Source organism: Protopterus annectens, chromosome 4.part0 (genome assembly GCF_019279795.1).
Source record: "Protopterus annectens isolate FY-2018-M chromosome 4.part0, PAN1.0, whole genome shotgun sequence".
Lineage (NCBI taxonomy): Eukaryota > Metazoa > Chordata > Ceratodontiformes > Protopteridae > Protopterus > Protopterus annectens.
In genome coordinates, this window is record NC_056733.1 from 773,084,233 (window position 1) to 773,101,912 (window position 17,680).

Consider the following 17,680-nt stretch of genomic DNA (forward strand, 5'->3'; position numbering starts at 1 on the left):
ATTAAAGATTTCTCTATAGGTAAGCCGAGGAAGATGTTTAAAGTGGAGAATGGAACCTGGATGAGTCAAAGTACAGAATAAGTGGTTTTAAAGTGAGTAAACCACTGACGGCCTCCACAAATACAGTATCTTGCCCCACGCACAAAACATTAGTCTGACTAAAATTTTAGTCAAAATGAAAAAAAAAACTTCTACACAAAATTCACATGAGCATAACCATAAAATAAGTTTTTTTTTTTTTTAGAAATGTAAATACAGCCTTAAAAACAACTAACTACCTAGCTAAAAACTTTCGTTTTCAGAAGAAAAAAAAAAAAAAAACATTTCTCCTCATAAAAGGATGTGGAAAGTTTTCTCCAATGGGGACTTCTGCCCAGCTCTTGAAAATCGCCAGCCAACTGACAGTTCCACAAGACCCTTCAAAGGGCAGCTTTCGTCAACAACAGAAAAGCTCTATAGTTTCTTGCACTCCAACTATCTTTTTATGAAGCTCCGCTAGTGTACCTGACAGCTGGAGCATGTGGAAGGCACCCCCTAGCTTTGTGAAGCGGTCTGGTTGCAGTGGGGGTAGGACCCTATAGCTAAGGCCACTGCACCAGTGACCTATGTCTGTAACACTTGTATGAATTTTAGATGTTCATGTGCTCCAAATGCGCCACACCAAGACAAACATACATTAATGCAGGGTCCTGTGTGGATAATTTGTGGCCATATTTTCTACATTTTTTAAAACCTGGCTTGGGTTCCTTCTCCACGACTAGGCCCACAAAACAAAATACCAAATATAGTGATCATAAGCAGCAGCAGCTACACAAAAGCTGTAACAAAGGCTGATCAGTAAGACTTGTACGTTAGATTAACAATACAATGCTGTTAAGAGCTTAAATCTCAAGAGCTTTTTGTTTGGACAAGCGACAGGGAAAGAATAAGATGGGAAAGTTGTGAAATGAAATGAAAAATACTAAAAAATTGCCTACTTGACAGCTACAGAAAATGTAGACAAGTGGACAGCTTAATACAATTTCCTTGACAACAACTGGGTCTATGTTCAGCCATCAAATTAAAATTCCAGTGAACATATAATCAAACATTAAGCATTGAATGATTAAATTACCAGACACGTATCTTCAAAAATAAAAGCATTGAAATGCAATAAGTTTGCCAACAACCAGGAAGTATAATGATGCGCAAGGTAAGCTAAACAAACCCTTTCATAAATTTGCCTTATTCCCCACTGTACTGTGATCTCCGAGTTGGTATATATAGCTTGGGGGTTGCAGCCCCCCCCATCTTGATCGACAAGGTGTTTTTATGAAGGCAGTTTGTGATGTTGGCCAGCTTTGCCCATTCAATTGTACTATTTTCAAAGATAACCTTGCTCAGTAATTTCCTTGTTCAGTGTTTAACATTTGATTATTTGCCACTTGTAAAATTTTAATTCAATGGCTGAACATAGACCCACAACAACTATAAACAAGGAAGGCACATATGAATAGATCAGAAAAAGCCCTAATCATTTGAGCTCATTATGGAGATGTCTCCTCAAAGCAGGAGATTATATGGACAGGGGAGTAGTTCAAATTTATGAAGAGATTTGTTGCCATAAACAAAGGTGTCAAGGGAAACAGTTGGGCTGTTCCAGTGCCCAGACAAGAGTAGCTGTGTAAGTAAAACTTACCATAATAGTAGATGTTCGAATGATCACTGCTGCAGTAGTCTTAGCTATGTGGGTTATATCCTGCCAAGGATACAACAGCCTGCTAACTTCCAAAGCTTCATGGTACCTTCCATGCACCCAAACTGTCAGGAAGCTGAAACTGAGCTGACTAAAAGATACGTTTGGACGCAAAGCCCTCCAAAGCCTTAATGCTGCTAAGAGCCCTCTGAAGCTTTTGAACATCAACAGTCGGCTTGTGCTTTCCTTTGCTGGGCAGATAAGTTCCCTTATGGGGAAAAAAATCTTCCATCTTAATTTTGTTGATGTTTTACCTTCCTCTTCAAGTTATTTTAAAGCTAGGAGTGTTGTGCTTTAATGGACTGTCTTCAACAGTCTAATACTTTTAAACGGAACGCTCGTTTTTTTCTGTCAGTTTGCCATGGTGCAAAGTAACTTTCTGTGGAGAAATTGTGTTTATTTCACTTTTGTGGGGCTTTTTACTGTGTTATTTTCTGTCAAAAAAGTAACTTTTGTGAAGTGGTAGTGTTTACCAGTTATTACTGCTGGTCTTCTCTGAGAAAGAGACACCATTTATGACATGACCATGAAATAGAGTACAGGTCCTGTGACTGGTCCTTCTAGCCACAAAGAAAAAAATAAGCAAACAGCCTCTGCCACTACAGCAGGCTAACAATTTGCTGCATGTGGGTGACTACTGCCGCCATTTCTTGCATCTCAGAGCACTCATCTTCTACCCCGGATCCCCCAGGGGTAACACCTACAGCCATTACGGACTGGGGGTGATCCACATCCTTTGATATTCTTGGGGTCCCCTCGGTGAGCAATGGAGATTGTGGGTTCTGGGAAAGGGAACAAGGAAAGTTTCCCTGCTCTGTCAGAATTATGTAACCATTCCTGCTACTGCCATTGGTAATAATGGTTGGCCCTAGTTTTCCTGTCAAAAAAAAATAACAGAAAACCAAGCATGCATCTACTCCTCCTCCATTTTCTTTGGATAGTTGTAGTTTATTGGGTCTGGCTCAGGGTTTAATTCACGCTAATGGTCTTTCTTTAAAGTAGCAAAATAACCACTTTGACAAGTCCTTTAAATCCAGTACATGATGTAAAACTCTGGAACTGCCTCTTGAACGTAAAACTAAACCTAACTACAAAAAATTAAAAGATTAGCTTAAAAAAAGGGACATGGAACTGCCACTGTGCTGAATTTGAACTCCATGGTACACAGGTCCCTTCTCTTGCCTCTTCATTCACACTTCTGTAAGTTCTACTGTTAGCATGTCATCATCCTTCAATCTACCTTTCCCCACTTATACCTCTCATTGTAGCTCCTCACCTCTAACTTCTGTACTTATACCACTAAACCACTACTTTCTCTCCCTTTAATCCTATATTCTGCCTCTCCCTTCTCTTCCCATGTTCACATGCAAGTATTACAGCTTTCTTTACCACTTATCCCTGTCTTATTCCCATGTTTTTTCAGAATTTTCCAGACTGCTACAACCCATCATAAAACAATGTGAACACTGCATGTGTCGTCCATCTTCAAGCATGTATTTGTGTGCCTAACTGGTTTTATATCAATTGCATATTTGTTTATGCTCATTTATCTCAATTATCTGAATTTAAATCTTCCTATAACTATGGAGCTTTAATCCACAGGACTCTGCTAAAAAAAAGGGCATTAGCTCAGCAGGACCCGTCACAGTCAACAAAATAAATAAATACATTAATAAATACACAGTATCTCACATCAAGATTACCTCATAAAACCACCACTCATCCTTGCAAATAATATCCAACCATATTTTCACATTCATTACAATTTCAGGTGGATATCCACAAATATATCTTCTCTGATAACTCATCAGAAAGTACAGTTTTGTACCTACCATAAATGTAGATGTTCGAGTGTATACCCTGCTGCAGTCATCACACTTGGGTTATCCTGCCATCAGGCGGTCCTGCGGTCGGCACGAATTCCAAAGCCTTGGTCCGGCGTTGGTTGCTGTCGCTTCTTCCCTGACGTCAGAGCGCCAGGGGTATATCAGAGGCATCCAACGCCATTTTCTTCAGTTTTTCTTGCCACCCCCCCCCCCACGTCAGGCGCCCCTAATAGGTAGGCAAAAGATATATATATATATATATATATATATATATATATATATACATACACACACACATACATATAGCTATATGGAAAAAATAAAACAAAACTCTTAGGCACAAGCAAATACACCACAGAGGTAGTATAGAATAGAGTGGTAGAGATAAGTTCAGCTAGTTTAGACGGGATGGAGGGAGGACAACCTGGACTGCAGCAGGGTATACACTCGAACATCTACATTTATGGTAGGTACAGAACTGTACTATGCTCATTGTGTTTCCCTGCTGCAGTCATCACACTTGGGTAGAATCCCAAAGCTAAGGATGGGTGGTGGAGTCAAACAGGGTTAGAGGAGGCTAGAAGGCCCTGCAAAACTGCAGTGGCGATGCCAGCTCTAGTCTTAGAGTAAAGTGGTAAGTGGTAATGTTTTGTGAAGGTGTGTACTGAACTCCAAAGTTGCAGCTTCCAGAATATCCTTGGTTGGCACCCCCCTGAGGAAGGCTGTAGATGTAGCTGCTGCCCTGGTAGAGTGGGGCCTTATGGTAGCAGGAACTGGTTTTCCATGGTGGGTGTAGCAAAAACATATGCAATGTCCTATCCATTTGGAAATGGTTTGTTTTGAGATAGCCTTTCCTTGTGATGTTGCAGCATAGGGTACAAAAAGCTGGTCAGATTTTCTGAAAACCTTAGTTTTATCCAAGTAGTAACGTAGCTGCCTGTGAATGTCCAAGGAATGCAGGAGTCTTTCTCCTTTGTTCTGTGGATTTGGAAAGAAGGTGGGTAAATGGATGGTTTGATTTAGAGCCACACTGGATACAACCTTAGGCATAAAGGAGGGGTTAGTTCGTAGAGAAACTCTGTCTTGATGAAAAATGAGGAAAGGCTCCACTGCCATTAGTGCCTGAAGTTCTGAAACTCTTCTAGCTGAAGTGATTGCTAGCAGCAGGGCAGTCTTCCATGATATAAACTTTAAGTCAGCTGAGAAAGCTGGCTCAAAAGGAGGTAGCGTGAGTTTTTCCAGAACAAAGTTGAGGTCCCAAGTAGGTGTTGGTGGTTCTTCTGGGAGGCCTAATGTTCTTGGCCCCTCTGAGAAACCGCCTTAAAAGTGGATGTGAAAATAAGGGAGGATCCATGTTGTAGTGAGCAGAAATGGCTGAGGCGTGGATTTTAATAGATGAAGAAGAAAGCCCTTTGTGTAACATCTCAGTTAGATATTGCAGAATCTGAGATATGTCAGGTTGAAGGGTATTTTGGCCTTTAGCTTGGTTCCAGGCGCAAAACCTTTTCCATTTGTCTGAGTAGGCTTTCTTGGTGCTGGGTCTCCTGGCCTCCAAAATAACTTCCATAACAGCTTGAGAGAGAGGAGCTGGCTGGTTGCTTAGGTGATTTGCCATGCAGCCAAGTTTATGGTTTTGAGCTGGCTGTGTAGAATCTGATTGTCTTGCTGTGTGAGCAGGTGGGTAATTTGTGGTCGAATCCATGGTGGGCCCTGGGTCATATTCCTTAATAGTGGGTACCAGTGCTGGCGTGGCCAGTCTGGAGCAATGAGCATCATTCGGGGTCTCTCCATCCTGACTTTCAGTAGCACCTTTGTGAGAAGGGGTAGTGGAGGAAAGGCATATACTGTTAGCATTTTCCAACTGAAAGAGTGTGTCCACTTTCCAAGCTTGTTGGTGGAAAGTCCTTGTGCAAAACTTTGTTCGCTGATAGTTTTGAGGGCTGGCAAACAGGTCTATGTCTGGGAGCCCCTATTTTTGAGTTATCATTGCGAATACTTGTGGATCCAGTTTCCACTTGTGGGGATCCATGATGTTTCTGCTTAGGTCGTCTGCCAATGTGTTCTTTTTTCCTGGCAGGAATTGAGCTTGTAATTGAACTTGGTAAGCCAGTGCTGTGTTCCACAAGGTCATTGCTTGCCTGCATAGAGGGTAGGAGTGTGTACCCCCTTGTTTATGTACCACATTACTGTGGTGTTGTCTGTCCTTATGATAAAGCTGTCCTAGATGCAAGAGGTCCTTGAAGGCTGTCAGAGCATTTTGTACAGCTAGCATTTCTTTTTGATTGATGTGCAGATTCCTTTGATCTGCTGTCCATAAGCCTTGAACGCATCTTGCCATGTGTGCCCCCCAGGCATAGTCCAATGCATCTGTTGTCATAGTTTGCCTGGTTGGGGGTAGGGTGAAAGGCTGACCCTTGTTTAGGTGACAAGCCTGTGACTACCATAGAAACTCCTGTTGAAGGCAGGGAATGAGATTTATCATGGTTTCCAAGCTGTGGCTGTGTTGAGTCCATACGCGTTTTAGGTACCATTGTAATTTCCTCATATGCAGTTTTGCAAATGGTGTTAGTAGTATGCAAGATGCCATGAAGCCCAAGGCCTGCAGAATTTTTCTTGCAGGGAGCTGGGTCTTTGTTGCCATTGTTCTGAAGTATTGAGTTAATTGTAGTTGTTTGTCTGGCGTCAGATAAGCCATCTGGGCCGTTGTATTCAAGCTGGCACCCAGGAATGTCAATTTGTGAGGGCACTAGTTTTGATTTCTTTATTTTACTTTGTACCCCAGGCAACTTAGAAGATGTCTTACAAAAGCCAGGTGTTGTAAGAGAATGTCCTTCCTTTCTGCTTGGATGAGACAGTCATCCAGGTACGGGTATATTTGAATTCCTCACTGTCTGCAGTATGCAATTACTGGTGCCAGGCATTTTGTGAAGACCCTGGGCGCAGTAAATAGGCCAAAGGGCAGTGCAGAGAATTGGTAATGGGTTGAACCTGCAATGAAACGGAGGTATCTTCTGCAATTTTGTCTGATAGGGACATGCAGATATGCCTCCTTGAGGTCCAACGTTACTAGCCAAGCTTTCTTGCCCAACATGGGAAGAAGCTGCTGTAGTGTTAGCATCTTGAATTTGGGTACTTGCAAGGAGGTGTTTAAGATTGAAAGGTCCAGAATGGGTCTTCAAGCATTGTCCTTTCTGGGGACTAGAAAGAGCCTCGAGTAAAATCCTTGGCCTTGCTCCTGTGTAGGTACCAGTTGAATGATTCTCATGTCCATGAGAACTGTAATTTGTTTTTGTGCCTCTGCCCATTGATTTTGTGGCAGGTTTGGCATTCCTTTTATCCTTGGCAAGGTGTGGAAATGGAATCTGTATCCGTGTGAGATGATGTCTAGGACCCATTTGTCCTTTGTGACTATGCGCCAGTTATCTGCAAAAAGTGCTAATTTTCCTCCCAAGGGAGCTGCCAAGAGGGTTTTGCTTGGCAGTTTGAGGTTCGAGTCATTGTGTTTGCCTTCTAGTGGTTTGGGACCTGTCTTTTCCTCCCTTCTGTGTTGCAGTGCCCCATTGGCGAGGTTTGTAAGGGATTTGTGCTTGTCCTCTGCCCCTTGGGCGCCTGTATTTACCCCCTCTGTGGTCTGTCAGTTACTGGAAAGGACCAATTTTTTGTTGGCCAATTTCTGTTGAAGCGTGGGGGCTGTACCTGTAAGAAATCTTTGACCGTTTGCATAGATTTTGCCTTATCCTCCATTTTCTTTAAAACCTCCTCTGCTTTAACCCCAAATAAAACATCCTGCTGTAAAAGGGTGCATCCAGTAACTTTGCTTTAACATGATCAGGCAGAGATTGTTCCTTTAACCAAACATGCCTACGTATAACAGACCCAGTAACAGCTGCTCTAGAGGAAGCTTCCAAGGCATCAAAACCACATTGTAAAGTATGTTTGCCCACCTGTTCAGCTGCATGCAGCAGATCTTGCATTTCCTTGAATTCAGACTGTTGAGGGTGCGTGCCCATCTTTTGTTTTATTTGAGATATTAGGAATGGCTGGTATTTAAGCATGTGAAATTGACAATTTAGTGCTCTCATAGCTAGAGTATTTGAGGTGTAAACCTTCTTCCCCCACCTATCTAGTGCTCTGGAGTCCCTTTCTGAGGGTACAGGATTTTTAGCCATAGAAGCCTTAGCTCCTTTGGGACCCTGGGAGATTGTCTCTGGATCAGCAGCAGGGATTTTGTAAAGGAATTTGTGAGAGTCAGGCACTCTATAGTATCTATCTGGTTTGGCTGGAGCAGGAGGCAGAGAATCTGGATTTAGACTAGATTCTAAGACATCATCCACTATGTCCAAAACTGGGGGGATTAGCAAGTGGTCTGTGCTGGGGGGAGTAAAAGAAACTCTTGGAGCCTTTTCTTTGAGTCAGAGTAGTCCTGAACTTCCCAGTGGAAATGTTCCCTCATGGTGTGTAAGGTTTCCCCAAAGGAGTAGTCTTCAGGGGGAGAAGCTGAGGGAATGGAGTCTTCAGCATCAGAATCTTCATAAGGGGGAATGGAGTAATCCTGTTCCTCAGAGGAGCTTGAGGAAACAGACACCTGATCAGAGGAGGCATAATCCTCCTCTTGCCTAGGCCTTTTGTCAGGGGGGGTTGGGAACCCCTGATCAAAGAAATCAAATCTTCAGCTATTTTCAGCATCTGTTTCTTAGGCATAGGGCCTTGACCTGGAAACTGAAGTGTAGGCTTTTTTGGTTTTAGAGGAGTCTTAAGCTTAGCATAAGATTTTATGGTGAGGGTAGTCGGTCTGAAGACACCTTCAGAAACCGAAGGTGTTTCTGCAGCACTGGCTTCCCCTACTGCAATGTCGTCGGTAGGGCCTAAGGAAAATGGCTGCATCGGCCTAGAAATCTCTGCTGGGGGATCCGATGCGATCTGGGGATCCAATTCAGCGGTAGCCAGGGGCTGTGTAGGCGCCTCACTGAAAACCGGAGAACCGGCGACCGGGCCAGCCGAGGCCTCGGAGTCTGGCTTGGATCTAGGCTGCCGGTCCTTATCCTTGCGTTTTTTATGCACGCCGGTAGTCGGTTGCTCCGACGGCATAGTGTAATTAAATTTTTTACCGAAGTAGTGCCATGCGAAATCAAAGCGACGCTTTATATTTCGCTTATTGAACCTAGCACAAAACCGACAACCAGTGACATCGTGGTCTGGGCCTAGGCAAGGTATACAAAAAGAATGCAAGTCCTTATGAGGTAATTGCTTCCCACAAGAAATGCAACTGTTAACTTTTTCTGACATCGGACTGAGGCAAGAAAAGGTTCCCCAACGGGGTACTTAGCTTTGAAGACTTCGGACTGAAACTCGATTCGAAAATCTCAGGTGTCGGCCGACCGGCGAACTGCTTCTGCTTCGGGCACCGCACGGCAAGAAAGACTGAAGAAAATGGCGTCTGATGCCTCTGATATACCCCTGGCGCTCTGACGTCAGGAAAGAAGCGACAGCAACCGATGCCGGACCAAGACTTTGGAATTCGTGCCGACTGCGGGACCGCCTGACAGCAGGATAACCCCAAGTGTGATGACTGCAGCAGGGTAACACGATGAACATCCTAGCATATATGCCCAGACTACATTCCCAGGACTACAGACCCTGGGAATTATCATCCCATTAGACTGACGAGTCTGATATGTTAACGCTATGGAGTGCATCATCATGGATCTAATTAACAAGGATATAAGGAATCTCCAAACTCTAGATCCCAAGCAATTTGGTTTTGTGAAAGGTAGATCATGCCTGCTTAGCCTGGCTGACTTGAGTCTGTCACCAGAGCTGTGGATGAGGGCAAGGCAGTTCATACAGTCTACCTCGATCTGGCCAAGACCTTTGATACCATTCCCCACTCAGGAATTATTGATAAACTCACCAAACTAGGCATCAACCCCTATATCACTAGGTGGGTTGCAAATTGGCTTACAGATAGAACCCACAGTGTGAAAGTAGCGGACTCCAAGTCAGACTGCCTACCAGTCCACAAGTGGAGTCCCACAGGGATCAGTCCTGGGTCTTCTCCTGTTTGGAAGCTACTTCTCAGACACCCAAGGCCAACACAGAGGGACTCTGGCTGACCAAGATCGCAGGCGACTGCAAGCTGGGAGCCATTATTAACTCCCCCAAGTGATGTAGACATCCTACAGAAAGGCCTGAGACCAGTGACTGGTGTCAAAACCATGGCCTTATGCTTAATGCCAAAAAATGCGTAGTCATCCCCATTGGGAAAAACTCAGTTCCCACTAATTACCACATCGATGGGAGCCCTATGAACACTGAAGGCATTATATAAGATCTGGGGACACAGGTGGACAGCAACCTCTCCGACCACCACACTGCCAATGTGGTCAGAAAGTCCTATGAGGCACATCTCATTACCAAGGGTTTTGCATCCAGGAAGAAAGAGGTCATCATCTCTTCTCTACTCTTCCCTCATTAGGTCAATTGAGTATAATGCCCCATTTAGCATATACCTCACTAGACACATGCAACAGCTGGAAAGGCCACAAAAGTACCTCATTAAGAGGATCCTAGGCTTTAAACAGATGTACTACACAGACAGACTCAAAAAACTCCAGCTATTCTCTGTCTCACATCGTCTACAAAGAGGCGATCTTTGCTTGACTTACAAAGCCATGTCTGACCCAGCTCTGTTAGAAATGCTACCTCTAAAGAAATCCAAATCCCTCCACACCACAGGCTCCAGAAACCTCAACCTCATTATATCACAATCAACAGAAAATGCTGGCGGGACAGGTTCAAAACCCAGAGACTGCCCATGCTCTGAAATAGATTTCCCATACATATCAAGCAGAGCACCTCACTGGCCCTCTTCAAGAGAAATCTTGATGAGTGGATGGGAAATACAAAGTTCACCCGGGGATCACTCCAGTGGCTGTACTTGATAGAGGCACTGGGAACTAACGTCAGGGCACTTCTATGGGCTAGGCTTGTAAAGGCTCCAGGGCCATTAGCCTAGTACACATCTACGAACCTCTGAAAACCACCACTTTTCTGCCACTGCACTCAAACTTTGAGAAGCTTTACCTCTTCCTTACAAGGCAGTCAATCACACCTAGTTTTCTGGAATAACCAGAGAAAACATTACTTCAAGCTCTTAAATGTAAATGCTTTATACTCCCTCCCTACAAATCCTCCCACCAGCGATACATTTTTAATACATCTGGTAATCTCTAAATGCTGTGAGGATTTTTTCTTTTTTCCTTTCCTCTCTTTAGATACAACTACTGCATATTCTTGTGTCATTCTACTGCTTTACTTCCTAGTGATAAATTCAAACATGTTTGCATCTACCAGACTTTATACATGTAATGTTTTTATCTAAACAGTTTTCAAGCCATGTTTTTTTAATTTACTTTAGTTTGTACTCAGCCCACAGGGATCACTGCACCACCTCAGTCAACAAATTTCAAATCAAATAAAATCATATCTGCTGTTTGAGTCACAAAACAAATAATGTCCTAATTTCCTTAATGCAACCTGGCTTTTACATTTAGTATCATCTTGTTTGAGGACAGAAACAGCACACAACTGCAAAGAGTCTAAATCCTAGATACCCAGAAAATATCAGAGACACATTAGTTTGAAATGCAGGAACCAAATGACACTAAGCCAATCATCTTACCTTGTAAAGACGATCTTTTTTGCAAAGCTCCACACTCTGTTTCCAACGGTTGTTGCCCTTGTACAGATATGCTGCGATACGTCTAAACTCAATTAGTTCATGTCTCTCCAAGCGCTGAGCAAGGCTGATGTTGTCAAAGTTATCATATGCGTCAATTGATGCACGTAAACCCTGTTATTAAAAAACATACAACTTATGAACATGGAACCAAAAGGAACAAAAATGATGTTAACATTAGCTAGATTAAAAACAAAACACTAGGATGGTCCAAGGATAAAAAGCTATGTGTATGAAAGTGGAGGACTGGCTAAGGATGGCAGGGTCTGTATGGCCATACTTAGTTCTCTAACAGGAGATGGACTAGTTAAGTGATAAAGATGTAATTACTCCAGTGTGCAATTGCTCCTGTGGAAACTTCAAGGCAAGGGCCTGCATAACACTGCACCAAGTCCAATGGCTTGTTAGTCTACAGGTGGTTTTGCAAATGGAACTGCATGCATGTACTGATGCAGCCACTGCACATTTGGATTGGTGTGATTATGGCTGTCATGGTCAGATGGGCAACAAACAGCGGTTTACTAGTTTATCCCCAATCTTTTCATATCTTTAGTCAGAGAAGGCACTTTGGGAGTGATCAGCTAGAGCAGGGAAAAGATGGGGAAGAAAAGCACTTAAAATCTAAAAATTACCTCAGTCAGCAGACTTGTCACTAGTGGTTTCCCCCATGGATCTGTCCTGGGACCCCTATTGCTTAGCATCTACTTCTCAGAGGTCCAGGCAGACAAAAGACCTGTGGCTGACCAAGTTTGCTGACGACTAAGTTGGGTGCTGTCACTGACTCCCCAAATGATGTTAAATAGAAGTTATGTCCTTACCATAACGTTCCATGTGGAGTGTTCATCTCGCCTTTGTTCTTGCACCTGGGTTCGGAGCCGATCCTCGGCTCTGTGTCGGCCGCTTGACAAAGCTCTGCATCGAGAAGAAGCTCGAGACCAACCTAACTCCCACAATCCCCCTTCTGCCTTTACCTCAGATCTAGTTTGCAAGCAAACCAGCAGAGAACAGAAGAGAGCATAACACTCATACCAACAACAAACACGTATTTACATAGTACAACAACTGTTCAAGGCAGAAGCCGGAGAACAAACCAGGCACCTAAATTGGACGTTCTTCCTGAGGGAGGGAGGGAGGGAGGGTGGGAATGTAAGAACAAAGGCGAGATGAACACTCCACATGGAACGTTATGGTAAGGACATAACTTCTATATGTGAGAGTGTTCAATCTCGCCGTTTGTTCTTACACCTGGGTAGCGCCCCTAGCTCCGTGTTCCTGAGGAACTCAAGGGAGAACGTTCCTGAGCACAGTGGAACCAAAGGTTTCCCTGTCCCTAGAAATCCTATCCACTTTGTAATGAGAAATGAAGGTATGTGGTTTAGACCAAGTAGCAGCCGCACAAATAGTGTCTAACGGTAGGCGAGCTGCATGAGCCAGGGATGTAGATACTGATCTTGTAGAGTGCCCTTTGGGCTTGACAGGTAAAGTTTGCTCAGAGGCAGTGTAGACAAAAATAATACAGTCAGTAAGCCATTTAGACAAGGTTCGTTTTGTAACCGCCATACCCATCTTGTTGTCTGAGAAGGCCACAAAGAGCTGGTCTGTTTTCCTGTGATCCTTTGTTCTGTCCAAGTAAAATCTGAGTTGTCTATGAACGTCTAACTTGTGTAACATATATTCCAACTTATTGGAGTGATTCTTGAAAAATGTGGGCAATTCAATGGACTGATTAATATTATTAACGGAGCAGACTTTGGGAAGAAAGGATGGATTAGTGCGAAGAGAAACTCTGTCAGGGTGAAAAATCAAATAAGGATGTTGAACTGAAAGAGCCTGAAGCTCCGATACCCACCTGGCCGATGTGATAGCCACCAGAAAAAGGGTCTTCCATGACAAAAACTTCAAAGGACAGGAAGAGGCTGGTTCAAAAGGTGGTAGCATCAGCTGAGACAAAAGAAGGTTCAAGTTCCAAGGTGAAGTAGGAGTTCTAACTGGAGGTCTAATGTGGAAAGATCCTTTTAGAAAAGCCTTACAAAGCCTGTGAGCCATAATAGGAGCCCCACTTTCTCCCACATGACAGTTTGATATGGCAGCTAGTTGCACTCTCAAAGTGGCAGGAGAAGCCCCTTGGTGGAACAATTCGGTCAAAAACTCCAAGACCTTATTCAGCGGAGCTACTAAGGGATCCAGTTGTTGTGTAGTTGCCCAATGTACAAAACGCTTCCATTTACTGGTGCAAGTCCTCGTAGTGGATGCTTTATGAGAAGCCACCAGGATATTTTGAACTGCAGGAGATAGAAGATCAGACCTGGCTAAGAAGGGAAGCGGAGCAGCCAAGCTGCTAGTTTGCGGGAGAGAAGCGACGGGTGGAGAGCCCCTGACGAATGGGTCAGCAGATCCGGCTCTGGGTCCAGGATCCAGGGTTCCCGCATTTGGTGTTCTAGAAGAAAGGGAAACCATATTTGACGAGGCCAGAATGGGGTAATGAGGATAATTGTCCTTTGCAGGTTGCTGGCTTTCTGTAGAAATTTCGAAATCAGGGGAACAGGAGGAAAAGCGTACAGGAGACCCGGGGGCCAATCGTGAACCAGAGCGTCCCTTGGGACTTCCCCTGGAGGGGGTAATAGGGCAAAATAGCTCCTGCATTTGGCGTTCATTGGAGACGCGAACAGATCGCAGGAAGGCTGGCCCCACTTGCGAAAAATGTCCTTCGCAACTGACTGTTTGAGGGACCACTCGTGAGGTAACAGGATGTCTCTGCTCAACCTGTCCGCTATGACGTTGGATAACCCCGGGATGTGCGTTGCTATCAGAAAGCGACCCGTGGACTCCGCCCATTGCCAGAATCTCATGGCCTCTCTGCATAGTTGGTAAGACTTGGTTCCCCCTTGCTTGTTTATGTACCAGACTACAGACATGTTGTCCGTCTGGACTGCAATTGTCCCTAGAGGAAGAAGGGGAGCAAAGTGTTGCAACGCTAGGAACACTGCCCTCAACTCCAGAACATTGATATGCAGATTGTATTCCAAATTGGTCCATTCGCATTGGACTGTCTGTCCCTGAAAGATGCCCCCCCACCCTATCAGGGAAGAGTCCATGGTCACTGTTGCTGTTGGAGTGGGTAGCACGAAGGGTCTTCCGTTGGAGAGATTGCAAGTTCGAAGCCACCAAGCCAGGTGCGACTTGCATATGTTTGTGATGTAGATCTCGTGTGTCAGGGGTAGCTTTTGGAACGACCACTGTGCAAACAGAAGCCATTGAAGAACTCTCATATGCAGTCTTCCCAAGGGTATGGCAATGAGAGAAGCTGCCATGAGGCCCAAAACCTTCAGAACCAGTTTCGCTGGGGACTTTCTGGAAGAGAGAAGAAGAGATATATGATTTTGCAGGGATGCTATCCTTTCTGGGGGAAGCCTTAGAATTAAGCACTGCGTATCCAATTCTGCTCCTATGAATGAGATATGCTGTGATGGCTGTAGTAAGGACTTTTCAAATTTACGGAAATTCGAGATGAACACAAAGCTGTAGTGTGTAATCCCTGGCCTGAATAAGTCGACGCCGGTGGTGGCAGAAAGGAGCCAGTCGTCCAGATACGGAAACACCTGGAATCCGAGGCGTCTCAAGTGAGACGCTACCACTGCCATACATTTGGTGAAGACCCTGGGGGCTGAGGTCAGACCAAAGGGCAGGGCTCGAAACTGAAAGTGACTGGCTCCCAGCCGGAAGCGCAAGTGATCCCTGGACATCCTGGCCATTTTGATGTGGTAGTATGCGTCCTTTAGATCTATTGAGCACATCCAGTCGTCCTTTAAGAATGGAAGGATCGATTGAAGCGTGACCATTCGGAACTTTTCTTTCTTGATAAAGGTATTGAGTTTGCTTAGGTCCAGAATTGGCCTCCAGTCCCCTGTCTTCTTTGGAACTAAAAAGAACCTTGAGTAAGTTCCGAATCCTCTTTGGTCTGCTGGGACTGGTTGGATGACTCTTTTCCTAGCAGCTTTGAAATTTCTGTAGCTGCAGGGCCTCGCAGATGGGGCGCACATCTGGAAGTCTTTTCTGTGGAATTGGGGGCAATAGAAAGGGAATTTTGTAGCCTCTGGTAACAACGCTTTTTACCCAATTGTCTGATGTAAGATTTTGCCAGGCCTGTGGGTACAAAGCTAAGCGACCCCCGACTGCCTCCAGAGCAGGACAGTCGGGCCTTCTCTCAGGAGTGCTGTAAAGGTTCCCCGGGGTGTGTATCCCTGGCACCTTGGTTTTGCGGACCCCCTCTGCCGCCAGGGCGACGTCTTCCACCTCTACCCTCTCCTCTGCCTCTGGAGGGGGTATCACCCTGTGCCCGGAAAAGAACCCTGGGGTTTTCGAAACCACATCTTTCCACCTCGTTGCCCCTTGGGGTACGGTCTGGATGGGGTGGAAAAACGGACTCCGACAGCAGAGTCTTTCCCTCTTGCTCACACCGGGTAAGGGTCTCCTTTACTTTAGGGCCAAAGAGAGTGGCACCATCAAATGGGGCGTTAGTAAAGGAAGACTTGAAGGCTTCCGCAAATGAACATAAGCGCATCCAGGACTGCCTACGAAGAGCAATCGCTGAAGCTGCTGCCCTACTCGATCCTTCGCTGCGATGAGATCAGCCTCATGGATGAGTTAACAATAGAAGTAAGGGTGTTGAGATGTGCTGTAACCTTCTCCGAGACAGCAGCATCTGTAGTACCCTGGAGGGTATCTCCCAACTCTGACTAGATCCCTCTGTAGGCGTGTAAAGTGGGTCAAATAGTTCAGGGATCGCATAGAAAAAGCCGCTGAACTAAAAATGCGCTTCCCATATCTGTCCATAGTCCTAGAATCTCTATTAGGTGGATGGACAGATGAGGAAGATTCCGACATCTCCTTTTTCGTGGCTGCTGCCACCACCATAGCGTCCACTGGCACTCCCTTTGTCAGATAAGCCTTATCTTGGGGGGCAGTAATAAATTTGTTAGGCTTCCTAGGGACTGGCTCCACCGTGTCAGGTGTCTCCCACGCCTTCGAGCAATCAGCTCCATTAACTCATCGAAGGGCGGAGTGACCCAGGAGGAGGAAGGGCGAGCACCGAATGCCTTCAGCAAGACTGACTCATCCTCAGAAGGGGGAAGGGATTGCCAATCACCTCTCTGCTTTAGGATCTCCAGGATGTCAGAAAAGGAGACATCCTCCGAGGGTGACTTTGGGGACCCCTCTGACTCATCTAAGTCAGTGTCCGATGTCAATGATTCTTGTGGAGAATCCAAGTGTCTCCTCTTACACAATCTTTTCCTCGGAACTTCCTCGGGGGGGGGGGCATCCGAAGAATCCTCCGAGGAAGAGGGGGCACCCTCTAGGGGTGGCTGAGACACTGGTGCTCGACGCTTGGACGTAGCCGTGGGTGCAGAGGAGGATAACGGCCCTTTATGGGAAGGAGAAGCTGTATCTGCTGAAGTGGTTGTCTGAACAGACAACACCTTCCTCATGAGTTCGAAAGCCCCCGGGGTCCCGAGTCGAGGTATCCCCCGGTTCCGAAGAAGTCGGAGGAATCCCCGAGACAGGTACCGAAGGCATCGAACCCGAGGACGGAGCAGAGTCGATCCGAGCAGAGGCCCCGAGAGGGAGTGTCGGAACCGAAACATCGGTCCGACTCAGTGTCCCGGAACCAAGGATGGATCTTCGGCTCCGAGACTCCAGTACTGGATCCGATGGAGTCGAGGTGAATGGTACCGACCGAGAAAGGGACGGCTCTGGAACAGAGGGCTCCACAATCAGCAGGTCAGCCTCTCCCGGCTCCGAAGACTGAATAGGCCTCGGAGGAGGAACAGGTGGAGATAAGGGAAGGCCTTCGAGTCTCGACACCAGCTGGGAGGAGACCGAGATGAGTCTGGACAAGGCCGTATTCTCCATCAATTTCTGCACCACGCGGTCCACATCGGTGTCTGAGAGGGGCCTGGAAGAACGCGTCGAAGGAATCGAAGACGGAGCCAACCTCAAAAGTGCAGGAGGAGGAAGCTCCGTCACCGGTTCCAAGACTCGAGGCTCGGTAACTGACAACAGTTCAACACTCGGCCCCGAAGTCTGTGGAACCGGTGATCGAACCTTGAATGAAGAGCTCGGAGCCGATGATTTGGGCTCCGACGTCTTCAATTCCTTCGAGGATTTAGATGCCTGGTCTGATGCATCCAGAGCCTCTTGGAAAGTAGGTTTTAGAAGACCCCTATCCATAAGTTTCCTGCGCCTATCTGTCATGACCCTTCCACTGAATGAATGACAGATAGAGCAGTCTTCCTGCAGATGGAGAGGGCCAAGACAGTAGACGCAGGAACTATGATTGTCTGTGACAGACATCTTCTGTCCACATTGGCAACATTTAAAGCC

At 45.7% G+C, this 17,680-nt stretch overlaps 1 protein-coding gene across 5 annotated transcripts in view; it reads right to left on the reverse strand.

Annotated features, from left to right (window-relative positions):
- LOC122799579 (clathrin heavy chain 1-like) overlaps positions 1-17,680 on the reverse strand; it is a 1,937,764-nt gene that overhangs the window by 367,666 nt on the left and 1,552,418 nt on the right. For all 5 annotated transcript variants that reach the window (XM_044068726.1, XM_044068727.1, XM_044068725.1 and 2 more), the window contains one exon: positions 11,243-11,413. In XM_044068726.1, coding sequence (XP_043924661.1) covers positions 11,243-11,413 — 171 coding nt within the window. The remainder of the gene's footprint in view (positions 1-11,242; positions 11,414-17,680) is intronic.